The sequence below is a fragment of the Sceloporus occidentalis genome, unplaced genomic scaffold (genome assembly GCF_023333645.1).
Source record: "Sceloporus occidentalis isolate IW3139 unplaced genomic scaffold, rSceOcc1.0.p SCAF_2, whole genome shotgun sequence".
Lineage (NCBI taxonomy): Eukaryota > Metazoa > Chordata > Lepidosauria > Squamata > Phrynosomatidae > Sceloporus > Sceloporus occidentalis.
Genome location: NW_028316982.1, coordinates 56,024,173 through 56,044,971, shown reverse-complemented (window position 1 = coordinate 56,044,971; position 20,799 = coordinate 56,024,173). Strand labels below are relative to the sequence as shown.

The window sequence follows — 20,799 nt, the reverse complement described above, 5'->3', positions numbered from 1 at the left end:
TCTCAAACTGCACTGTGTTGCTTTCGGAGGATATATTTCTCATGAGAGCTTACATTTACAAAAGGTCTTCCCTTATTTGGAAGAAATATTACCTGTAAATTGGTAACCAAAGGATACTAATAACTGGAACCAAATAATGACTACTAAATAAACAAAAGGATTTATTAAACTTCTCTGTGATAATGGAAAAAGCATGTGAACTTGATCTCATAATAATTCAGCAAATACCTAAATTCAGATAAATCTAAAAAAGAAAGGACTATTATTTATTTGGAAATTAACCGTTAAATATTTGTAAGAGGCCAGATTCAAATGCTATACATATCCAAGAATTCTTAGAAGAACTGAAACATGCAATCTGTCCCTTCAACTCTATTTCAGAATATTAGTCCCAATGGAGATACATCAACCCTCAGCATTACAGGTCATTTATATGAGCTCTAAAGATCTTTTTATTCTCCTTAAAACTGATTTTATGAAACTGTTGTATATATTATAATTTCCAGTCAGCCATTTTAGTCTGCTGCAATCAAATTTCCAAAAGGGCTGCTATTTTTGTCTGTGGCAAAGCTATGGTTCAGTAAAAGTTTTGCTTGACCTCACTGGTCTGCAATCCCACCCCAACAATGTTCTCTTCATATACATGTGAAATTCTGGATAAACTTTCTAGTATTTGATAAAGTGGGTTATCAGTCACCTACAGAAGCTCACAGTACATTTTAGGGCACTATGTGCTTCTTTATCATATATATGATGTGGTTTCAACTGTAATTAGTTATCTGATTTGATTATTTTTAGAGAACTACAAATGCTGTTTGTTTCAGTATTATTGCTGTCTCTCATCAAAGTAATTTAGCTTATTTGAGATAATACAGCAGATACATCTCCACAGCCTCTATAGATCATTTTCCTTATTTTGGAAAAAAATGTATAATTTATATAGGCTATTTTAAAAATGCAACATTTCAGTCCTTTATTGTCTTCATAGTAAGGAAACACATTTCCTTCCCTTCCAGACAGAGTTAGATGTCCACTTAGGATTTTCCAGATTTTACCTTTTTCTGCATGCTCTATAATCTGACGAATGGCTTTTTTTAAACTGTTGGCTCTCAACATTAATTGTTCACGTGGTCGAAATATTTGAGGACGCGTAGTGCATGAAGACCCTACAGAACGCTCACTCGAAGAATCACATGCACTGCCAGAACCATCACCGTCTTCTGTTTCTTCTGCAATGGTAGGAGGTGGATTTGGCAAAGATGATGAAGCTTGAGATTCCTCATTCAGTGTCTTCAAAAGAGAGTCCAGTTTCTCTTTCAAAACAGAGCACTAAAAGAATTAAGCACAGAGGTTGATAGTAACTGCACAACATGTATGTGCACACGTGAGAGAGACTGAGATCGAGAGAGAGATCTGAATCTCCCCTTTTCTAAATACCTTTGTTGCCATGACTTCTGATTCCTCAGAACTTTCTGGTGCTCTCTCATAGGCTTTCCCTACTCGAGCCACAAAATCCTTCACAGTCTCACAGAGCACCCTAAACAAAACAAGATAAGTAAGAGTATTTTGCCTACAACTCACAATCTACCCAGATTCTGCATTTAACCTCCCTTCTCAGGTACTTACTTGGCTGAAGAGATGACCACCGAATGTTGGTCAGATGTCAAGATTTTGGATAAATGAGCAGCCACAGAGTCTTCATAGAAGAGAATCTGCTGCACCTTGTAATGTTCAGATGTACATGATTGTATTACTTTTTCTACAGTAACAGAGCCAAGGATCAACACTGATCAATATATGTTTTGTTGTTGGTTTTGCTTCACATAAAGGTGCAGTCATGATTTCAATATATTTTGCAGTGAGCATCTGAAGCACACCATAGTGAAGTGACTTGATATTTACTGCAACAGACATCTGAAATGACCATGGTAAAGCAGATGGAGAACCCAAACCCTTCCACGTATTGTTGGAATAAAATTCCATTAATCTATCACTAGTCATTCTTTCTGGGGATGAACTCAACAACATTTGAGGGCCAAACATTCCCTACCCCAATGTAAAATGTAAGATTCATTTCTGCTCCCAAAACAAAAATATTTATCTGAGTATAGCAGCCATGTGTTTCTTTAGAGCAGTGGTGGGTGAAATGCATGCTGCGGGCCAAATGTGTCTTTGAGACCCCCAAAGCCTTACAGAAGCTGCCACTCAAAGCTACTAGGCTATTTTTTAAAAACCAGGCTGACTTTCAGGGTTTCTTTTTCTTTTTTCTACAAAACTACTCAAAATGTGCCCAAACTACAGTTGCTTCCTTCCTTTGATCCTAGAAAGCCCTCCAATACAAAATAATTCTTTAAAACAGTGGTCCCCAAACTGTGTCCTTTAAGAGATTTTGGACTTCAGCTCCCAGAATCCTCAACCATGTTGGCCAATAGTCTGGGATTCTGGGAGCTGAAGTCCAAAAGCCCTTAAAGGGCACAATTTGGGGACCACTGCTTTAAAATAAACCAAAATGATATCTGGACTATCACCTTGGGCACACTAAAACGTGTTGGTGCAGTCCACAAGATGGACACAGAGTGGAAAAATTGCTCCCACCCCCCTACATAGTTGCCCATCTCTTCTCTAGAACTCTCATTCTTCTGTAGTTTAGTCCATTTATCACCAGTCCATTTTTATTTGCTGCCATCTACCTTTTGTGATTCTGAAACCTTCCTGTCTCCTACACTTTTTAAACTCTTTACCTCAGAATCTTCAGTGAAATCTTCAGTGACTGTAGAAGCAGATGCTTGGCGAGGGAGTTTTGTTTCGTACACCATAATGCTCCACCTATGGAACAAGAGGTATCACACCATTTAATGTAAAGTACAGCTCCTAAAAAGACACTATATACAAGACTTACAAGAAAGACATGCTCTCAGTAGATCCTAAATGGTTGCAGTGAGATTCTGGAAGAAGCAGCCTTTTAATACCTCCATCTCTATATGTCATTAAAATGAAAACGGGACACAATGCTAACTGATATTTTGGTTCATGCACAAAATATTAAATGTGTATCCAGTATAAACATAAATATGTATTAACAGACACATCTCATTTCTACAAACTCACACCAAATAAAAACACTCTTAAATTATTGGGAAGAAAGTTGAATAATATTGTCCTCCAGCATATTTTTCTATGAATCAGAAATTCTGAATTCAATATTGCTATGACTATATGGACTACAACCCTGTTAAAGAATACAGAACAAAAAGTTTTTCAGAGGTCCAAAACACACTGCAAATAATCCAGTTTGAGACCACTTTAACTGCTCTGGATCAATGCTAGGGAATGCTGGGAACTGTAGTTCTGTGATATATTTAGTGATCTCTGTCAGAGAGTTCTGGTGCCACAATAAATTACAGTTCCCAGGATTCCCTAGCACAGAGCCAGGGCAGTCTGGAAGAGTGGGTCAATTACTCCCCCACAGATCATCAAAATTCCAGGCACCATTTTGAAAAGGACTGGTGAAAATGAAAGCACTGGGAGTTTGTGGGGTTTGTATGGAAATGTTTTTGGATTTTTTTTTGGGGGGGGGCGCTATCTGCATGGTTGTTCTGGTAAAAATCTTTAAAACTTCACATGATTTAAAAAAGTTAGTGTGAGACTGGGAGGGGGCTTGGGAGGGGTGCATGCAATTTGCATGCTACACTTTCCCTACGCTTGCAACATCACTGAAACTCCACTCTGCAGACAAGCTTTGCTACTGCACCTAAACTGGAGGCATGTATATACAGTGCATATGTACTAGAAAGAATGAGAGGCAGGCATCATCCCTATAGCTCAGGGCCTTCTAGGTGTATTTTACGAGGGAGAAGGAACACCTTCCTGCCTCCACAAGAACCACAGTTTAAATAAAGGGATGTTCTATTTAAGATAAGAACCTTGATACTTGAACGTGTCCTATCTCTATAATCCTGCTGAAGGTTATGTTCTCCAGGAGGGGTCCTCTTGTTGTGTCACACCAATGAGGTTAATACAATGTATGAGGATGTTAGAGAGGGTCTTCTCATATATGGCACCCTGACTGTGGAATGCACTCCCCCTGGAAGCCTGATTAGTGCCAATGCTAACTTGATTGAGGTGACAAGTAAAAACATGGCAATTGACTAAAGCCCTTGAACCCCAATTGATTTACTCCAAAATGTTTAAGTGGTTTTAAATCTTTTAAATATCCTTAGCTTGTTTTTAACCTGTCAAGCTGTCTAGCATGTTTTCAGTTTATTTAAATTATTTGTATTGCTTGATTTTAATCTGTTTATGTTGATATTACTAACATACATAATTTAAATGATTTTATAATGTATTTTAACAGTGTTTTGTATTTTATGTGTTTTTAACTGTGTTTTGCATTTTAACATGTTGTACTCTGCCTTGAGAGGAGGCGGGAAATTTATTATTATTATTATTATTATTATTATTATTATTATTATTAATATTCTGTGTTTGAACACCCAAACACAGAAATGTAAGGTGGGATCTAAATATTTTACCAATCATAACAAAAATAAACCTTCCCTAGAGGCTGCTTTTTTCTGAAGATGTAAGCACACCTTCAGGTTCATCATGAAATAGCACTTACCTGTCAAGCATTTTGGTACTGGCTCTTTCCAGCTTTTCCAATATCTGTGGGAGCTGGGTGTCATCATCACAAGCAGATCCCCAGCCTAGCACCCGGGCAAGGTCATTGCCTGTGCCCAGAGGCAATACTCCCAACTGGCACTATGCATAGGAAAGGGAAAATAAAAAGCAAGGAACAGTCAAAAGGAATTTCTTGTCCAAATCCACCTAGATTCTAATTTTGTCAATAAGAGAAAGTCATAGGAAAATCAATGTAATAAAGTAACTTGTTAAAAGAATGAGACCCCATTCACCATGGCTTTCTGCTTTTCAAGGTAACAGTTCCCATTTCTCCTTTATTAACTGGAAATTCCACAGAGAATGCATATTCTGCATGCCCTTTTTCCCTCATCCTTATTTAAGAATTTGTTATTCTCTCAAACTTTCTCTCACACATACAATCACTTATAAGTGATAAGTGAAATATAATCCCCTCTGCATTTTTGCTCTGCTCTTGTTTTTAGTACTTTTAAAATAACTTTCAAGACGATTAAAAGTGCTTTCAAAGTATGCTAGCCTCTTGCTTGAATTACAGAGAGCCATTGCATATACGCTAGCTGTCTGGTGTTAACTACTGGTCAAAGTTCAGTTCTTTAGCGTATCACTAAGTGGCACTATTAGCATTTTGAAGAACAAATTCATTTGAAGAAAATGGCTATTTCAAGATTTACGTATAATTTATCCAAACAAACAGAAACCCAGGAATCACTTCAAATCTGCCTGCATGGAGATTACTCTACATTGTTTATACATACTTATTTACACAAATTTTTGCCATCTAACTACTACTCAAGAAAGAATGGTGAGAGACTTTTCTGGTAAAGTGGGAGGTTCTCTAGAGTGAACAATGATAAATGAACAGCCAGCTATATAAAATAACACTGTTGAACTTCAACTGGTCATACACTTAAAAAGCAGCCTTAGGCAAAGCAACAAATAGAAGACTAGAAAATTCACAAACAGATCTGTCTGGGAGGAAGTGCTATGGTAAACACTGTGGTTGTGAACACCCAAACACAGAATGCATTTGCATGACACCTTTATATCAGGTTCACACCACTTTCTCATGGGATGTGTAGTTTGGTAAGGTACATACATTGGGCCCTCTCCTTACGTGGGGGATCCGTTCTGGACCCCCCCCCCCCACATAAGGGAAAATCCACATATGCTCGCGCCCCATAGGAAAAAATGGGGCGCATGGACACAGTGGTGGTGTGACATGCCCACACAGGCACACACACCATTGTTTTTATTGTCGTGCGGCTTCTGCGAAAGCAGGAAGCCGTGTATAATGCGCTTGTGTATGATGCGGGTGCATTGTACAATTCTTGGATAGATGGATCTATGCCACTTCCCTTAACTATGGTCTGATACAGATGGGCACTTTGTGGCGTGGTGGTGACGATACTAGGGTTAGAGGACCAACCGCACGGTTCCTAACCCTACTAGGGAGTGGCAGCTCACTAATGGCGGCATCCCATGTACACGGATGCCATCATTGTGACGTAAGCGCCGCATAGCATCTGCACAGCACCGTGCGTCACTTACATCGCAAGTGTGCCAGTGGCGCACTCATAACGTCACTCCGGCGCCATAAAAAGAACCCGGAAATACCGGGGTATTTTTTACTCCAGAGGGAAGCCGCACGATTTGGCGGCTGTGGCTTCCCTCCGGAGGGAAATAGACTGCCGGCAGGCCGCCCTTTTGGGGCAGTTTGTCCTGGTCCTATAATTCTTGAGGTACCATAAGGATTAAATCAGTTCACTTCTTTCATAGACAGACACTCACTCCCCAGGCAAACACTCAGGATAAGTGACAAGTGCCAGTTCATTGTCAATGAGAAATACCATCCTGTGAAATACAGGCTTGTCATTTAAACTTTAAGATACTTTCAGACACATATTTTTATTTTATTATTCTGAGTTAAACTATCTTTCATATGAATCTTATCTGCCTTTCATTGTTTTTTATCAATTCCATATGAAGAAAAATATGGAAATAGGAAGATACCTGTTTATGTAGACTGAGGCTGTCAATTTCAGAGAGTACCCATCCAACGCTTCCATCCCCACCACAAACCAGAATTCGGAAGGTGTCGAATTTCTGGAATAAACGTAAACTGCACAGGGGGAAAAAATTACTATTAAACACACAATTAAAGCATGAAGGTTTTAAATCTATTGCTTGTTGACGATAAGCAGTGTGTTAGTGACCACTATCCTACTGCAGTCTATCACTGATTTATTATGCAGTTCTTTAGTTTGCTAAACTCCCCAAAAACCAAGTAATTAACTACACAACAAACCCAGACTTAATTATCTGGCTCATTGGGGAAAAGAAGAGCCAGCCTCCTACTGGGCCTGCAAATCATGACTTACAAAACACTTATCCATGGTACGGTTAGTTGCTTTTTCTGTAAGCAAAGATGATTATCCAGAATGGATGAGCACACTGGCTTTTCAACAACAAGCTACAATTTTCTTGAATTTTTCGGTTTATGTGATCTCTAAATATGACCACTTTTTATTTGACAAAGCACAAAAAGTACCAATTAGCAACTGATGTCTCACAGGTCCAAAAGACACTGCAGAAATAATCCAGTTTGAGACTGCTTTAACTGCCCTGGCTCAATGATAGGGAATTCTGTGAACTGTAGTTTTGTGACACATTTAGTCTTCTCTGTTAGAACTCTGGTGCCACAATATACAGTGCGCCTGCGTCATACGCGCATTATACGCTGCTTTCAGCGTATTCTTCTGCCATAAACTGCCACAAGCATGAGCCCCATTACTTGTAATGGGGCTCGAGCATATGCACTTTTTGTTTTATGCGGGGGGGGGGGGGGTCTGGAACGGATCCCCACGTAAAACCAGGGTGCACTGTACTACAATTTCCAGGATTCCCTAGCACTGAGCCAGAGCAGTTAAAGCAGTCTTGAATTGGATTGTTTCTGCAGCATGTTTTGGGCCGCAGGCTCAAGATTTTTGATACTGAAGCATTTTTTAAAAAGAGATGTTATCTTTCCAGACCTGCGCACAACAGTATGTAATTTAACAAATGAACAAGAGATTTTGTGGAGCTTTCTAAGAGATGGTTGAGTATCACTGCAGCATACAAGAACAGGTACAACCAATGCATATATATGATACCACTATGTAATAGTGAAGCACTTCTTTGTTGGCAGAAGAACCAAACTTTAATTTTTAGCATTTCCAGTTATCGTAGCAGGTGATGTGAAAGATCTTCTCCTGAGTCCCTAGAAAGCACAGAGTACTGAGCTAAACTGATAAATCATCATCATCAACAGTGTCCCGCCTTTCTCCTGATAAACATTAATTGTATACTTTTTAATGTTCTGTATTCTTTTAAAGTATAAATATAATGTTTAAAAATAATTAAACAATTGATAAAGATTAAAAACATATCTCTTCCATGCCAGCATTCTCTGAAGATGCCAGCCACAGATGCTGGCGAAACGTCAGTAATAAACTCTTCTAGAACATGGCCACATAGCCAAAACAAACAAACAAACAAAAAAACCTATCAAAAACGTTAAACATTAAAACACTAACATGTCTTAACCATATGCAAAATATGACAAAGTACATGGCTCCTTCTTAAATCTTACATAAGAGGTAGGCAATGTGCAATTGCAATTCCCCTGCCAGTAATCTACCCCCTATTGTTATCAAACATTCATCTGCCATTTCTTGTTGATGTTAACTGCTGTCAGTTTCAACTTATGGCAACCCTATGAATGAGAGTCCTCCACCACTCTATCATCAACAATCCTGCTCAGGTCTTCTAGACTCGGGGCTGTGGTGTTCTTGATTGAGTCTAAACATCTGGAAGATGATCTTCCTCTTTTCCTGATGCCTTTTACCTTCTTCTCATGATATGGCTGGTGTATACCAATCTCAGTTTAGTCATCTTGGCTTTTAGATAGGGTTCGAGCTTGATTTGCTCTAGGATCCATTTATTGGTCTTTTTAGCAGTCCACAGTGACTGCAGAACACTTCACCAGCACCAAGTTTCAAGTGAGTTGATTTTCTTCTAATTAACTTTCTTCACTGTCCAGCTTTCACAAACATACAATAGAAATATGAAATACAATGGCATGGACAATCCTAATGTTAGCATTCAATGATAACTTGTTACACTTCAGGATCTTGTCTAGTCCTTTCATACCTGCCCATCCAAGTCCTGGTCTTCTTTTGATTTCTTTACTGCAGTCTCCATTCTGATTATTGACTGTGCCAAGATATAGAAAATCTTGACCTATTTCAATGTCTTAATTACTCTGCTTTAAAGTTATGTAAATCATCTGTGGTCATTATTTTTGTTTTCTTTAATATTCAACTGTAAACCTGCCTTTGCACTTTCTTCTCTGATTTTCTTCCTCCAATTTTCACGCCTCCTTCCTCTGAGTCTAATCCTGCTTTACATATGGTATTTTCGACAAACATGTTGAACACATATAGTGATAGGATGCAGCTTTGCTTGATTCCCTTGCCAACTGGAAACCGTTCCATTTCTCTGTATTCTGTCCTAACGATAGCCTCTTGTCCTGAGTACAGGTTACATATGAGGACAATAACATTTCTTTTAAGAGTGATCCATAATTTTTCATTATCTGTTCCTAGTTACTTATTTCTCCTGAGTACTCTGAGTGTAGCATTCACTTCACTGGGGGTTCATCTTCATATCATTCACATGGAATATCTAACACAGTTCAGAGATGTATACCTTAGCTCACATATACAATCTTTGTCTGTGAATCCAGTGGACACTGGCAACACTATTACTCAGATACACTCAATAAAGTTTTTTTAAAAAAAAGACCTAAAAAATGTGGTGATTCTGTTTGTCCACCAACAGGGGAGGAACTGGATAGTGCTAGAAAAAGAATGGATTTGTTTTTGTTTTTTTATTTTCTGCAGGCACCATTCAGGAAAATAACATCTCTTACCCAAGGTGAGGACCACCATTCATGAGATCAAACACCTGTGCAGGATTCAGCAGCTGTTTGAACCTTCGTAGGAATTTTACACCCTGGTTGTCTCCACTTTTTGAGTTGACAAAGACCAGCAAAGGGCTTGTACATGAAGGGGGACATGTGGCTTTCCAGAAACCTAAGTGGAAAAAGCAAAAGCAGAGAATCATTAAATTATACTGTACTACCACAGGATGGCCAATATGCTTCAGCTAATATTCAGGCAACATACTATGCTAAACACATGGTCTTTTAAATATATTATCAATATGAACTATTTATGTTAAAATATAGTTGGTTTTTTACATCTACAAATTCAATCATTGGTAGATTGTCACAGCCCATATTATTAAATGGCCTCATATTATTAAATATTGTGGAACACACTTCCTCAGAGTGTAGTGGAGTCTCCTTCCTTGGAGGTCTTTAAACAGAGGCTGGATGGCCATCTGTTGGGGATGCTTTGATTGAGATTTCCTGCATGGCAGGGGGTTGGACTGGATGGCCCTTGTGGTCTCTTCCAACTCGATGATTCTATCACAATATTATCTAGATAACAATAAGTATAATAATTTAAATTGTATCCTTCTGGTTATCTATTTGATTTCTACAAATCTGTAGCCTAGTCTTGCTGCCTGTTTTAAAAATGATGAGGAACAAGACGAGGGAGGGAGCTGTCAAGTTCATGCCACTTGTCTTATCAAAATGGTAGTCTGCTGTGTTGTGCCTTGACTGCCAATCAAAAAGGGCAAATTGTGAAGGCAACACTCAGAAACATTGGTTGATACTTACCATCTGAATCAATGCTGTTGAGAGCTGTAGGAGGGATGACAGATACCTTGCAAAGGCCTAGAGGGCATTTGGTTGGTAACAAGTCTCTACATGAGGTATGTACCTGGAACAACAAAATTATACCAGCTAAAGTTTTCTAACCTCATTTTCATTAGTACAGAATTGTTTTGCTTCCATTCAGCTACTTGAACAAATAAGAGATTTGTAAAAACCTGGGAAAAAACCTGAGAACAAACTAGGTTCACAAAATCATTTAAAGAATATATACCTTGGGGTATACTGTATGTATGGACTTAGAAACTTCAGACTTAGAAACCTTAGGCTATTTTTACAAATTAGACTGATTTATTTAAAGAAATCTTGGTTTAACTAACTATGCTTAATTAAACTGGGTATAAGTGGAGGTCTGCACACTCTCACGTTGCCCTTGCCTTGCTGACCTTGGTATGTCAGCTATGATTTACCAATTGGAATTTTGTGTTATATCTGAGATAGGAAACTGCCTTACATCCTGAATCTCCAAACTGCAACATGAAACAATGCTTTGGAACTGAAGATTAAATCAAAATTTGCTATTTCAGACATAATACAAAACTGTGTCTTACACCAATCATGAGTGGTTAGAAGGCATTTACAAATCTGGGTTTTCAATGCAGATAAAAATGGTTACATCAGTCCTGACTCTTTATGTAAGTCAACTAAAGATATAATCAGTTCACTTGTTATAAGCCTTACTAGACTGAATTATTAAATCAAGCAAGAACTGGTAAAGGATGTATTTGTTAATTGGAAACAAATACAAACGTGAAGGAATAAACAAGAGTGGGTAAGGTTAAATAATGAGAGCATTACTTAAAATGATATTGATAGGAAAACAAGGGCCCAAGGTGTTTTTAAAAGATTTTGGAGATCGCGATATTCTTTCCTTACATAGTCACACACAACTATAAACAAATAAAATTACACACAATTTGATTTATCTAGATATTTTGGGCTTCTCTTTTTGCTTGTTTAAATAACACTCCTGAACTACACATGTAAATTGTCACATATTTCCCACACTGTTATTGGTGGAAATATTTGTGAACGATTTCCAGGTGTAAATTTTTATAAGAAAAAACAGAAAATGTTTACTTTATGATTAAGAAGCTAGTAGGATAGATAATGATGATAATGTTAAAGAGGTGCCACAAACTGTTTCATATTTAATGCTGGCATTAAAAACTAAGGTAGCTAGAGCTTATTCTGCAACATTTCAAAGGTTTGAGGCAGAAGCCCTACAATCAACCTGAAGGCACTTGCTAAATCAGAAAGCTGACAGATTGTGATAAGATAAAATGTAATTCAACTAAATGTATTGGGTACAGTTATAAACACCTATTGGTGGACTTGATAAAAGACATAAATGCAAAGCCATAGTACAGATCAAACCACGTAGATACCACCAAGAGATAACTAGGACTAACAACATCCTCAGCCAAATCATCACATAATGCTGGCTAAGAAGACACATGACAATTGAGAAAGGCAAGGTCCTACTAACTGGGATTTGAAGACTGATCTGAATTATGTTTCTTTATTTTATATCCCACTTTTCTACCAAATGGGATTCAAAGTGGCTTACAGGATAAATTTAAGCAGAGCAGTTAAAGCAGTAGTAAGTACAGAAGTTTTAAAATGTATTAAATAGTATCTTCAATTAAAACACTATTTTAAAAACATTATCATTTAAAACAATTAAAACCTAAAATATACAATATATATTAAACCAGCACAGTTACGCATCACTCCACCCTGGTCAGCCAAAGCTGAATGCTTATTTAAACAAGAAGTTTGCCTGCTGGTACAAAAACAACAGAGAGGGGGCAAACTGAAATTCACTTGATAGGGAATTCCAAAGACTAGGAGCAGCCGCCCAAAAGGCTCTATCTCATGTCCCCACCATTGAAGCCTCGGAGGGTGATGGGATGAGAGAAAGCCTGCCTCTCAAGATTGCAAGATCCAGGCAGGGTTGTATGGGGAGATATGGTCTGGCAGGCAAAAACCAACACTTCAAATTGTGCCTGGAAACTGAACAGTAGACATCGAAGTGGAGCTGTTTCAGCAAGGGAGCATTGGGCAAGCCACATGGTCTCAGCCTCAGAGAAAACAATGGCAAACCTTCTCTGAACCAATCTTGCCAAGTAAACCCCATGAGAGTTTGGCCTTAGGGTTGCCATAAGTTGAGAATGACTTGAAGGCACACAACAACAACATAATATACATTATAGAAAGCACATACTCAAATGTACATTCTCAAATCATCCCTTGTATAATACAAGGGAATACTATTAACCACGGTAATTTCAAAAACAAAAGTTTTAACTTCAGATGTTTTAAAGGGCATAGACCTTTTGGACAATAAAATCCTGTTAAAAGAGTTGAAAAGAGAAAACAAAATCAAGAGCTTTCCTAATTTTAAAAATCCTTAGGGCTTGTGCTATTAGATCTAATTTTCTGTCTTTTAAACTGTGTGCTAAATTTTATTTTATATTACAAATAAACTGTATAATTCTTGTTAAGATCTCTAATTCTTATAAATTATGTGCATATAGTTCATAGCATCTGTTCAGGAGTGATACCTGGTCTGGGGAGAGCCAAATGCCTAAGTAAATCATGGTAAATCTAGAGTTGGCAAAGTACAGAAGTACAGAGAACACATTAAAGCATCATGTGCCATACACTCTTATGTACATAATACAGAAAGATATTAATTATCTTTAACATTTGCACTTAGCAATCTGTGCTGCACCCAAAATAATTCAATACTGTACCTGACTAGGAGCCTATTAAAAAAAATTCCAAGATAAAAGAGAACCTATATTTAAGATTCAGATTCTGCATCTGAACTGTCCAATATATAATTTACAATTGTTTTCAGATGTTACCTTTATTTTGTGGCAAAAGGCCAATAAGCAAGTCATCTGGTATTCTATTTATATAATTCCTTTTATTAATCCTTCTGCTGCTGAGGGAACATTAATCATTAGGTTGCCACTTAGGACACATCTTTCCACAACAGAACCAGTGAATAGCTGTGCAGATTTCACTTTTTAACACTAATCAGAGGAATGGTATTTGGTAAAAGTAGGCTAAAAGATTTCTTCCTTTTCTTAAGTAGCACAGCCGAATAAACACACACACACACACACAACCATAGAACTGCTCAACTTACCATAGCTTTGCACCAAAGACAGCGCCAGTCTTGCAAGCGCAGGACACTGCCACAGGTTTTATCACACACTGTGCATTTGGCACTCACTGGTAGGTTTCCTTCAAGCCACTGGTGTGGCATAGAAATCTACAAAAAAGCAAAGAAGAAGTCTCTTTTTTATAGCACTCTACCAAGAGCCATTAGCCAGGTTTTGGGTTGCAACCTCCAGTCCTAGAGGGGTTCATGCTCTCCTGAAAGGACTGTGTTCGCAGTCTGGGGGTGCTTCTTGACCCATCACTTCAGATGAGGAATCAGGTGAATGTGATGGTCAAGAGCGCCTGTTATCAGCTTCAGCTGATATGCCAGCTGTGCCCTTTTGAGGGGTGACCTCAAAACTGTAGTACATGCACTGGTAACCTCAAAACCTGATTTTTGCAACGTGCTCTACATGGGGCTACCCTTGTGTCTAGACTGGAAACTCCAATTGGTACAGAATATGGCAGCCAGGTTGAAGTCACTCCACTGGCTGTCTATTAGTTTCTGGGCACAGTACAAGGTGTTGGTTATCAGCTTTAAAGCCCTACATGGTTTGGGTCCAACCTATCTAAGGGATCGCCTCCTTCCATATAATCCGCCCCGTATACTTGAGTCCTCTGGGAGGAATTTACTACAGCCCTTAAAGACCAGATTGACAGCGACCTCCCAGAGGACATTTTCTGCAGCCGCTCCCAACTTATGGAATGGCCTGCCAGACGAGATCCGTCAAATTACCAATCTAGAGAGCTTCAAAAAAGCCATTAAGACAGATCTTTTCTGGCAGGCCTTCCCGGAATAAAATACTCGGCCACAAAAAAGACTTCCCCATTTATCAAACTCTGCCCATGGTTATTGTTTGGATTTTAAAATGTTAGTTTTAGTTTTATACTGTTTAATCTTGTTTTAAGGGGGGTACTATGTATATATGGATATATTTTAGTCTGTTGTACGCTGCTTTGATTGCTTGACAAAAAGCGGGATAAAAATAAAAAATATTATTTTTATTAATGTGAACCGATGTTAATTAGCAAAGACATCTTGACTAATTAACATATTGCCTGTTTTATTGCTAAGATGCTACAATGCATGCCAGAGGGGAGAACTGCTGCCTCCATGTCTTACTGGTAAGCTTTCTGGAAAAATGGAATCCAGCCACTATGGAAAAAAAGAATGCTGGACAATAATAATAATTTAATTTGTTTTATTTATATACCGCTATTCCAAAGATCATAGTGGTGAACAGCAAGTAAGCTAATTAGCAAGTAAGCTAATTTGCCCCCAACAGTCTGGGTTCTCATTTTAGCGACCTCGGAAGGATGCAAGCCTGAGTCGAGCTTGGGCCCTTGCTGGTCTTGAACTCGCAACCTTGTGGTTTTGAGTGAATGGCTGCAGTACAGGCATTTAACCACTGGGCCACCAGTGGTTGGTACAGCAGGACTCTTGTGCTCCTAATTGGCTGGTATAGATATTTGTCTAACATGAGTGTCATTCCCTGGACAACTAACTGGATCCCTCCAGAAGAAGACATTATGTAGGCTGTTTTCCAATCATCTGACAACTAAACCAATTTCAGTAACAACAAGGTTTCTGTTTTTATTAGTAGATCAACAATACAACCGAAGACTAAAATTAGGATTGTCCAAACCACTGTACTCCCCATTACCTTGTACAGATGTGAGAGTTGGACAGTGAAGAAAGCAGATAGAAAGAAAATAAGCTCATTTGAGATGTGGTGCTGGAGAAGAGTGCTGAGGTCAAAAAGGCAAACAAATGGGTCCTAGAATAGATCAAGCCTGAAATTTCCCTAGAAGCCAAGACGATTAGATTAGATAACCTTTTGCAGACTCAAGGCTCTGGTTTCCTTGACTGAGTCTATCCATATGAATTGCAGTCTCCTTCTTTTCCTGAAGCCTTCTACCTTACCAAGTATTACCAAACATTTAACCATTTTCTCAAATTATTTTTTCTTCCCTTCTCTTTCTTTCTCTTACATTTGATTTTGCAGAATTTGTGATCGGTTTCACTTTCCTCATTTTGGCATTTGGGTTTTTATACCTTTCTTCTTAATTTGTTTCAATTTCTAGTATACATTTTCTGAGCTCCTATTCAAATCTCTTCAGGACGTCTGAAAGTTTTAAAACTAATATTTAAAATAACTTGCAAGCATCCTATCAAAATTACACCCCTCTCCCCAACTCCTGGCTTCAATTACTTCTTAATTAATCCCCTAAATTTTTGGAAACTTCTCTTTTAAGATTACAATGATGGACTTTTGTGGTAACTTTCCATTAGCATACATGCCCGATTTATTGCAGTAGCATCACTTTTTCCTCAGAGATCCAATTTCAAATCTTATTAGATCCTAAATACTACAGCATAAAGCCAAAGTCACATCCTATCCTCTTCTCTCTGCTTATCTATTCTAAAGCATAATCATTTGTGTAATGGACTGGATGAGGGCAAACAAGTTGAAACTTAATCCAGACAAGAGGTGCTCCTGGTCAGTCAGAAGGCAGATCAGGGAATAGGGATCCAGCCTGTGTTAGATAGGGTCACACTCCCCTTGAAGACACAGGTTTACAGTTTGGGGGGGACTCTTGGACTCAGCGTTGAACCTGGAAACCCAGGTTTCTGCTGTGACCAGGAGTGCTCTCGCACATTTAAAACTTGTGCACCAGCTGTGCCCGTTCCTTGTGATGTCGGATCTGGCCATGGTTGTACATGTCTTGGGTACATCCCATTTGTACTACTGTAACAGACTCTATATTCTTAAGAAGAAGAGCCCTCCCTCCATGGCATCTGACTCTGGAGGGAGTGAAAAGACAGGCCCAACGCCATCGGGCCTATCCTTAAGAAGAATAGCCCTCCCGCTAGTCCATCTGCCTTGGTCCAGGCCTCAGAGGTGGAGAAGATCTGCTGGACCTGATCCCCTTCGCCACTACCATTCCCTTCTCCTTTTGTGTTGTGTCTTTTTAGATTGTAAGCCTGAGGGCAGGGAACTGTCTAGTTAAAAATAATAATTGGAAGCCGCTCTGATAGCCTTTAGGGCTGAAGGGCGGGGTATAAATACCACAATCAATCAATCATTCAATCAATCAATCATACATGGGGGTTGCCTTTGAAAAATGTTCGGAAAATTCAGCTGGTTGAAAGAGCTGCTGCCAGGCTGCTAACAGGGGCAGATTACAGAGACCACACAATGTCCCTGCTGAACAGCTTCATTGGCTGCTGGTTTGTTTCCGGACACAATTCAAGGTGCTGGGTATTACCTATAAGGCCCTACATGGCTCAGATCCACACTATTTGGCAGACTGTATTGCCTTATATGAACCGGCCTGGACTCTGAGATTTTCTGGAGAGACACTTCTCTCCGTTGCAACACCATCACAAGCATGGTTGGTGGGGACGCAAGAGAGGGCCTTTTCAGTGGCTGCCCCTAGACTCTGGAACTCTCTGCCCAGGGAGATCAGAATGGCTCCCACCTTGATGGCCTTGCGTTGTCAGGTTACAATCTACTTGTTCACATAGGCTTTTAAGGAATTGTTATAAGGACAGACTGGGATGTTGTACCATGTTAAAAAAATTGATACAGTTTATATTTTATCTTTTTAAAATGTGTTTTATTCTTTTAATAACTACCTGTTTTAATATTGTAATAATTTAATTCCTTTTTAAATGTACTTTCCCCTATGTTTTTAATTGTACTGTTTTTTAATGTTGTGAAGCCACTGAGTCCCAGTTCTGGGAAAACAGCAAGATACAAATAATAATAATAATGACAGCCTGAACAGAATAATTAAAATCACTATAATTAATTTTCTCCTTTACTTTTTGATCTATTAGTACCTCCATCTCTAGATCACCCCAGACTATTGGCCACACAGTAAACAGTATATCCACCAATATAGTATCTTATTTGGGCTTTGGGTATTTCCATCCACACTGATTTTGTGAAGCAGTTTACTCTTTCAAGGTTTTTAGTTTAATGTATTCAACATCCTATTTGAAATAAAGAGCATCGCAGATGTTTATTCTTGGAAGTCTCCAGAGAACCTTAGCAGAGCATGGATATTCAACTTGCCTTTTACATTGTTGCTAGCCTTTCTTACATAAAAAATGTTATCGTACATACCCCATCTTCATCTTCAATGATATCCTTTCCAATAGAAGCTAGTGTTGTCCATTTGCAGTTATTAGTTGCCCGGACAGCACATCTCTTGTGGGCTTTAAATTTGCACACTGAAAAGGGTGGAAGCAAATGAAGCTGATAATTTTCAACATTTTTATAATGACACATTAGAAAGACATTCTTAAGCTATTGCTTATTTCAAAGAACTAGGTATTAGTAAAAACATTCTAGAATAATATAGCAATATTATTATTATTATTACCTGCAGAAAAAGCAAAATAAATATAGAATTAGATCCAAACAAATTAACTCTGTATTCCAGTTGCCCTCATTTTGATATAACTTTCCCCAATTTATACTGTATTTGTAAACTTGCTAGTTTTGTAAACAGCCTACTTCACTTGCCAGATATTAAGGTTTGACAATGGAAAATAATGAATGGTTACCAATAAATATATTTTGGGAGTGAAAGACATTTTTACCTTCACAGGAAAGTCCATGAGATGTGACCCCAGATAATGCCTCCCGACACACATTGCAGTATGTTGGTCGAGCATGTGAACAAGCGTACCAGTTATGCATCCCTGAGAAATGGTCCATACTGTACTGAGTTGACTGAAAATGAATTAATGACAGAAAACGTAAGATAATCTTCCTATGAGACATTAAAATAAACACAGAATGTATTTTTATAAGGCACTATTTATATCTAAATGCTTTGTAGAAATACTATCCACAGAAGAAAAGAGGAACGGGAATGTCATGCTGTAGAAGAAACTCTAGGGGGAATGAACAATCAATTGAAAAGTATATATTCAGGTGAAATGGTAAACTCAAGCCTACAGAATATGAAGACAATGAATAGTTTTGTAACTATAATGTGAATTAAATACCAACCAAATATTTTTAAATAGAACATTACTGTTGAATTGTTTTCAATCTGGCCTAAATTTGGCTAACTCTACTCCTATGGTCCCTAAAATAGGGTCCCAGCGGCCGTAAGATCCAACACACTTCCCCTTCCTTTTTGGTTGCTGTGAGTGCTCTACTAGTAGCAGTTCTTCACTAGCAATAAGAACAAAGGGGAGACATTCAGGATGTGTGCCCGGGGATGAATGAGAAGATTTTGATATCGCAAGAGTGAAAGCTCACTTTCCAGTCACTGCCATTGAACCTGGATGAGGAGAACACAGTTGGGTACTATTATTTTCATTTACACTGAATAAAATGTGTGAGAAAATAAAAGGAAAAACAATGCCAACAAAAAGTTGGGAGAGATAAGAAAGAAAGGGCCAACTAAGTTTAAGAAGTGGCACTTCTTCTGTCATGAATTCTTATATTCCTCCCACAGGTCTGCTCTATAAGATGTATTTATTTAGCACCCTCAAATATACATAGAGCTGTACAAAAAACAAAACAAAACAAAAAAATAAATAAAATAAAAACTAAAAGCTCTGCTAAAGGCATACCAATCAATTCAATTCAATTTAAAAAGACATATATATATCATCTAATTATGTATTGCTGACTTTTAACTGTAAATTGATGTAAGGCTGTCTCGAGTGATTTTTTTGTGTGTGTTTTACTTCTTCCTTTACTTTTTTGTTACTGCCCTGAGAAAAGCATATTGGTATTGTTGCTCTGTCTTCAAGTCATTTCTGACTTATGGAGACCCTAAGGTGAACATATCACAGTGTTTTGTTGGCAGGAGTTGTTCAGAGGAGGTTTGTCTTTGGCTTCCCCTGAAGCTGAGAGAATCTGACTTGCCCAAGGTCACCTAGGTGGTTACCAGAGGCTAGTAGGGATTTGAACCCTGGACTCTGGAGTTGTACTCCAACACTCAAACCACTACAGCACACCGACTCTCAGAAAAAGGGTATACATGTGTGTATTTGTATTTTGACTATGAAGTAATGAAATAGCTTGCTGAGACAAATACAAAAACTAGCAATGATGATAGTTTCATGCCTATACAACAATATAAAAAGTGACTTCCACAATAAAAATACTACTTCTGGAATACTAACTCCATATCCTGCTTTTACTGAACACTATTTAACTATTTGTACATTGCATTGTACTGTAGTATTCATTTATAAGGAAGTGTAACTCTTGCTTTCCAGTCTTGGATGACTCTCAATGACAACGTCAATGGCTTCTGTACTATAGAACAATCACTTATTATTTAGACAGCTAATATGAATGTTTTCATGCCCACCAACCTCATAAAATATTGAATAATAACCAGAGCTTGGAAACACTAATTTTTGAACAGAACTGCCACAATTCCTTGCCAGCCTAGCCACTGATAATGCGGACTAAGGATCATGAAAGTTACAGTCCAAACAAGTAATTTTTCCAATTTTTGGTCATAACTGCTGAAACATGTACAAACACTACATAATATATATGTTGAGGGCGGCACTACGTTTTAGGATAAGGAATCAATCTATATCTATCCCTATTACCTCAAAATGTTCACGATTTTGTACAGTCTTCAGTGCTGCAATCCAGTCTTCCATTTCTTTTCTGTTATCAGCACACAAGATGAGCTTCCTACATGGAGTAATAACCTGTAGGATAAGAAAATAATGTATGTATCCTTAACACTAAAGGACATGGTTAGGAAAACTGGCCATTGCGATGATGTTGGACAACATTTCTCATCTGCCTTGGCCAGCATAGCCAATGTTTCGGGATGATGGCAGCTACAGTCCAGCAATATGAAGTCAAAGGCTTTCATGGCTCTTTTTCAACTCTTTTGCAGACCCTCCCACCCTGAGGCCTGCCATTAGCAACAGAACAATACACATGCAAATCACTCCTGCCTTTCCAGGTCACACAATATATATACCCAACTCCTTTCCAGGCAAGCATTCTCTGAAGATGTCAGCCATAGATGCTGGCGAAACGTCAGAAAGAAACTCTTCTAGAACATGGCCACATAGCCTGAAAAACCCACAAAAAAACATGGATGCAACAATATCTTGGTGCTAA

General features: G+C 38.3%; 1 protein-coding gene across 7 annotated transcripts in view; it reads right to left on the bottom strand.

Annotated features, from left to right (window-relative positions):
- The window catches only part of DGKD (diacylglycerol kinase delta), an 85,683-nt gene that overhangs the window by 28,312 nt on the left and 36,572 nt on the right, over positions 1 to 20,799 (bottom strand). For 6 of the 7 annotated variants that reach the window (XM_089509522.1, XM_089509525.1, XM_089509527.1 and 3 more), the window contains 12 exons: positions 20,271 to 20,375; positions 18,285 to 18,417; positions 17,806 to 17,912; positions 13,659 to 13,784; positions 10,445 to 10,547; positions 9,629 to 9,791; positions 6,670 to 6,778; positions 4,622 to 4,761; positions 2,742 to 2,826; positions 1,627 to 1,721; positions 1,438 to 1,537; positions 1,056 to 1,329 (listed from right to left, as the gene is read on the bottom strand). In XM_089509522.1, the coding sequence (XP_089365648.1) occupies positions 1,056 to 1,329; positions 1,438 to 1,537; positions 1,627 to 1,721; positions 2,742 to 2,826; positions 4,622 to 4,761; positions 6,670 to 6,778; positions 9,629 to 9,791; positions 10,445 to 10,547; positions 13,659 to 13,784; positions 17,806 to 17,912; positions 18,285 to 18,417; positions 20,271 to 20,375 (1,540 nt within the window). The remainder of the gene's footprint in view (positions 1 to 1,055; positions 1,330 to 1,437; positions 1,538 to 1,626; positions 1,722 to 2,741; positions 2,827 to 4,621; positions 4,762 to 6,669; positions 6,779 to 9,628; positions 9,792 to 10,444; positions 10,548 to 13,658; positions 13,785 to 17,805; positions 17,913 to 18,284; positions 18,418 to 20,270; positions 20,376 to 20,799) is intronic. The other variant, XM_089509524.1, reaches the window with a different exon arrangement.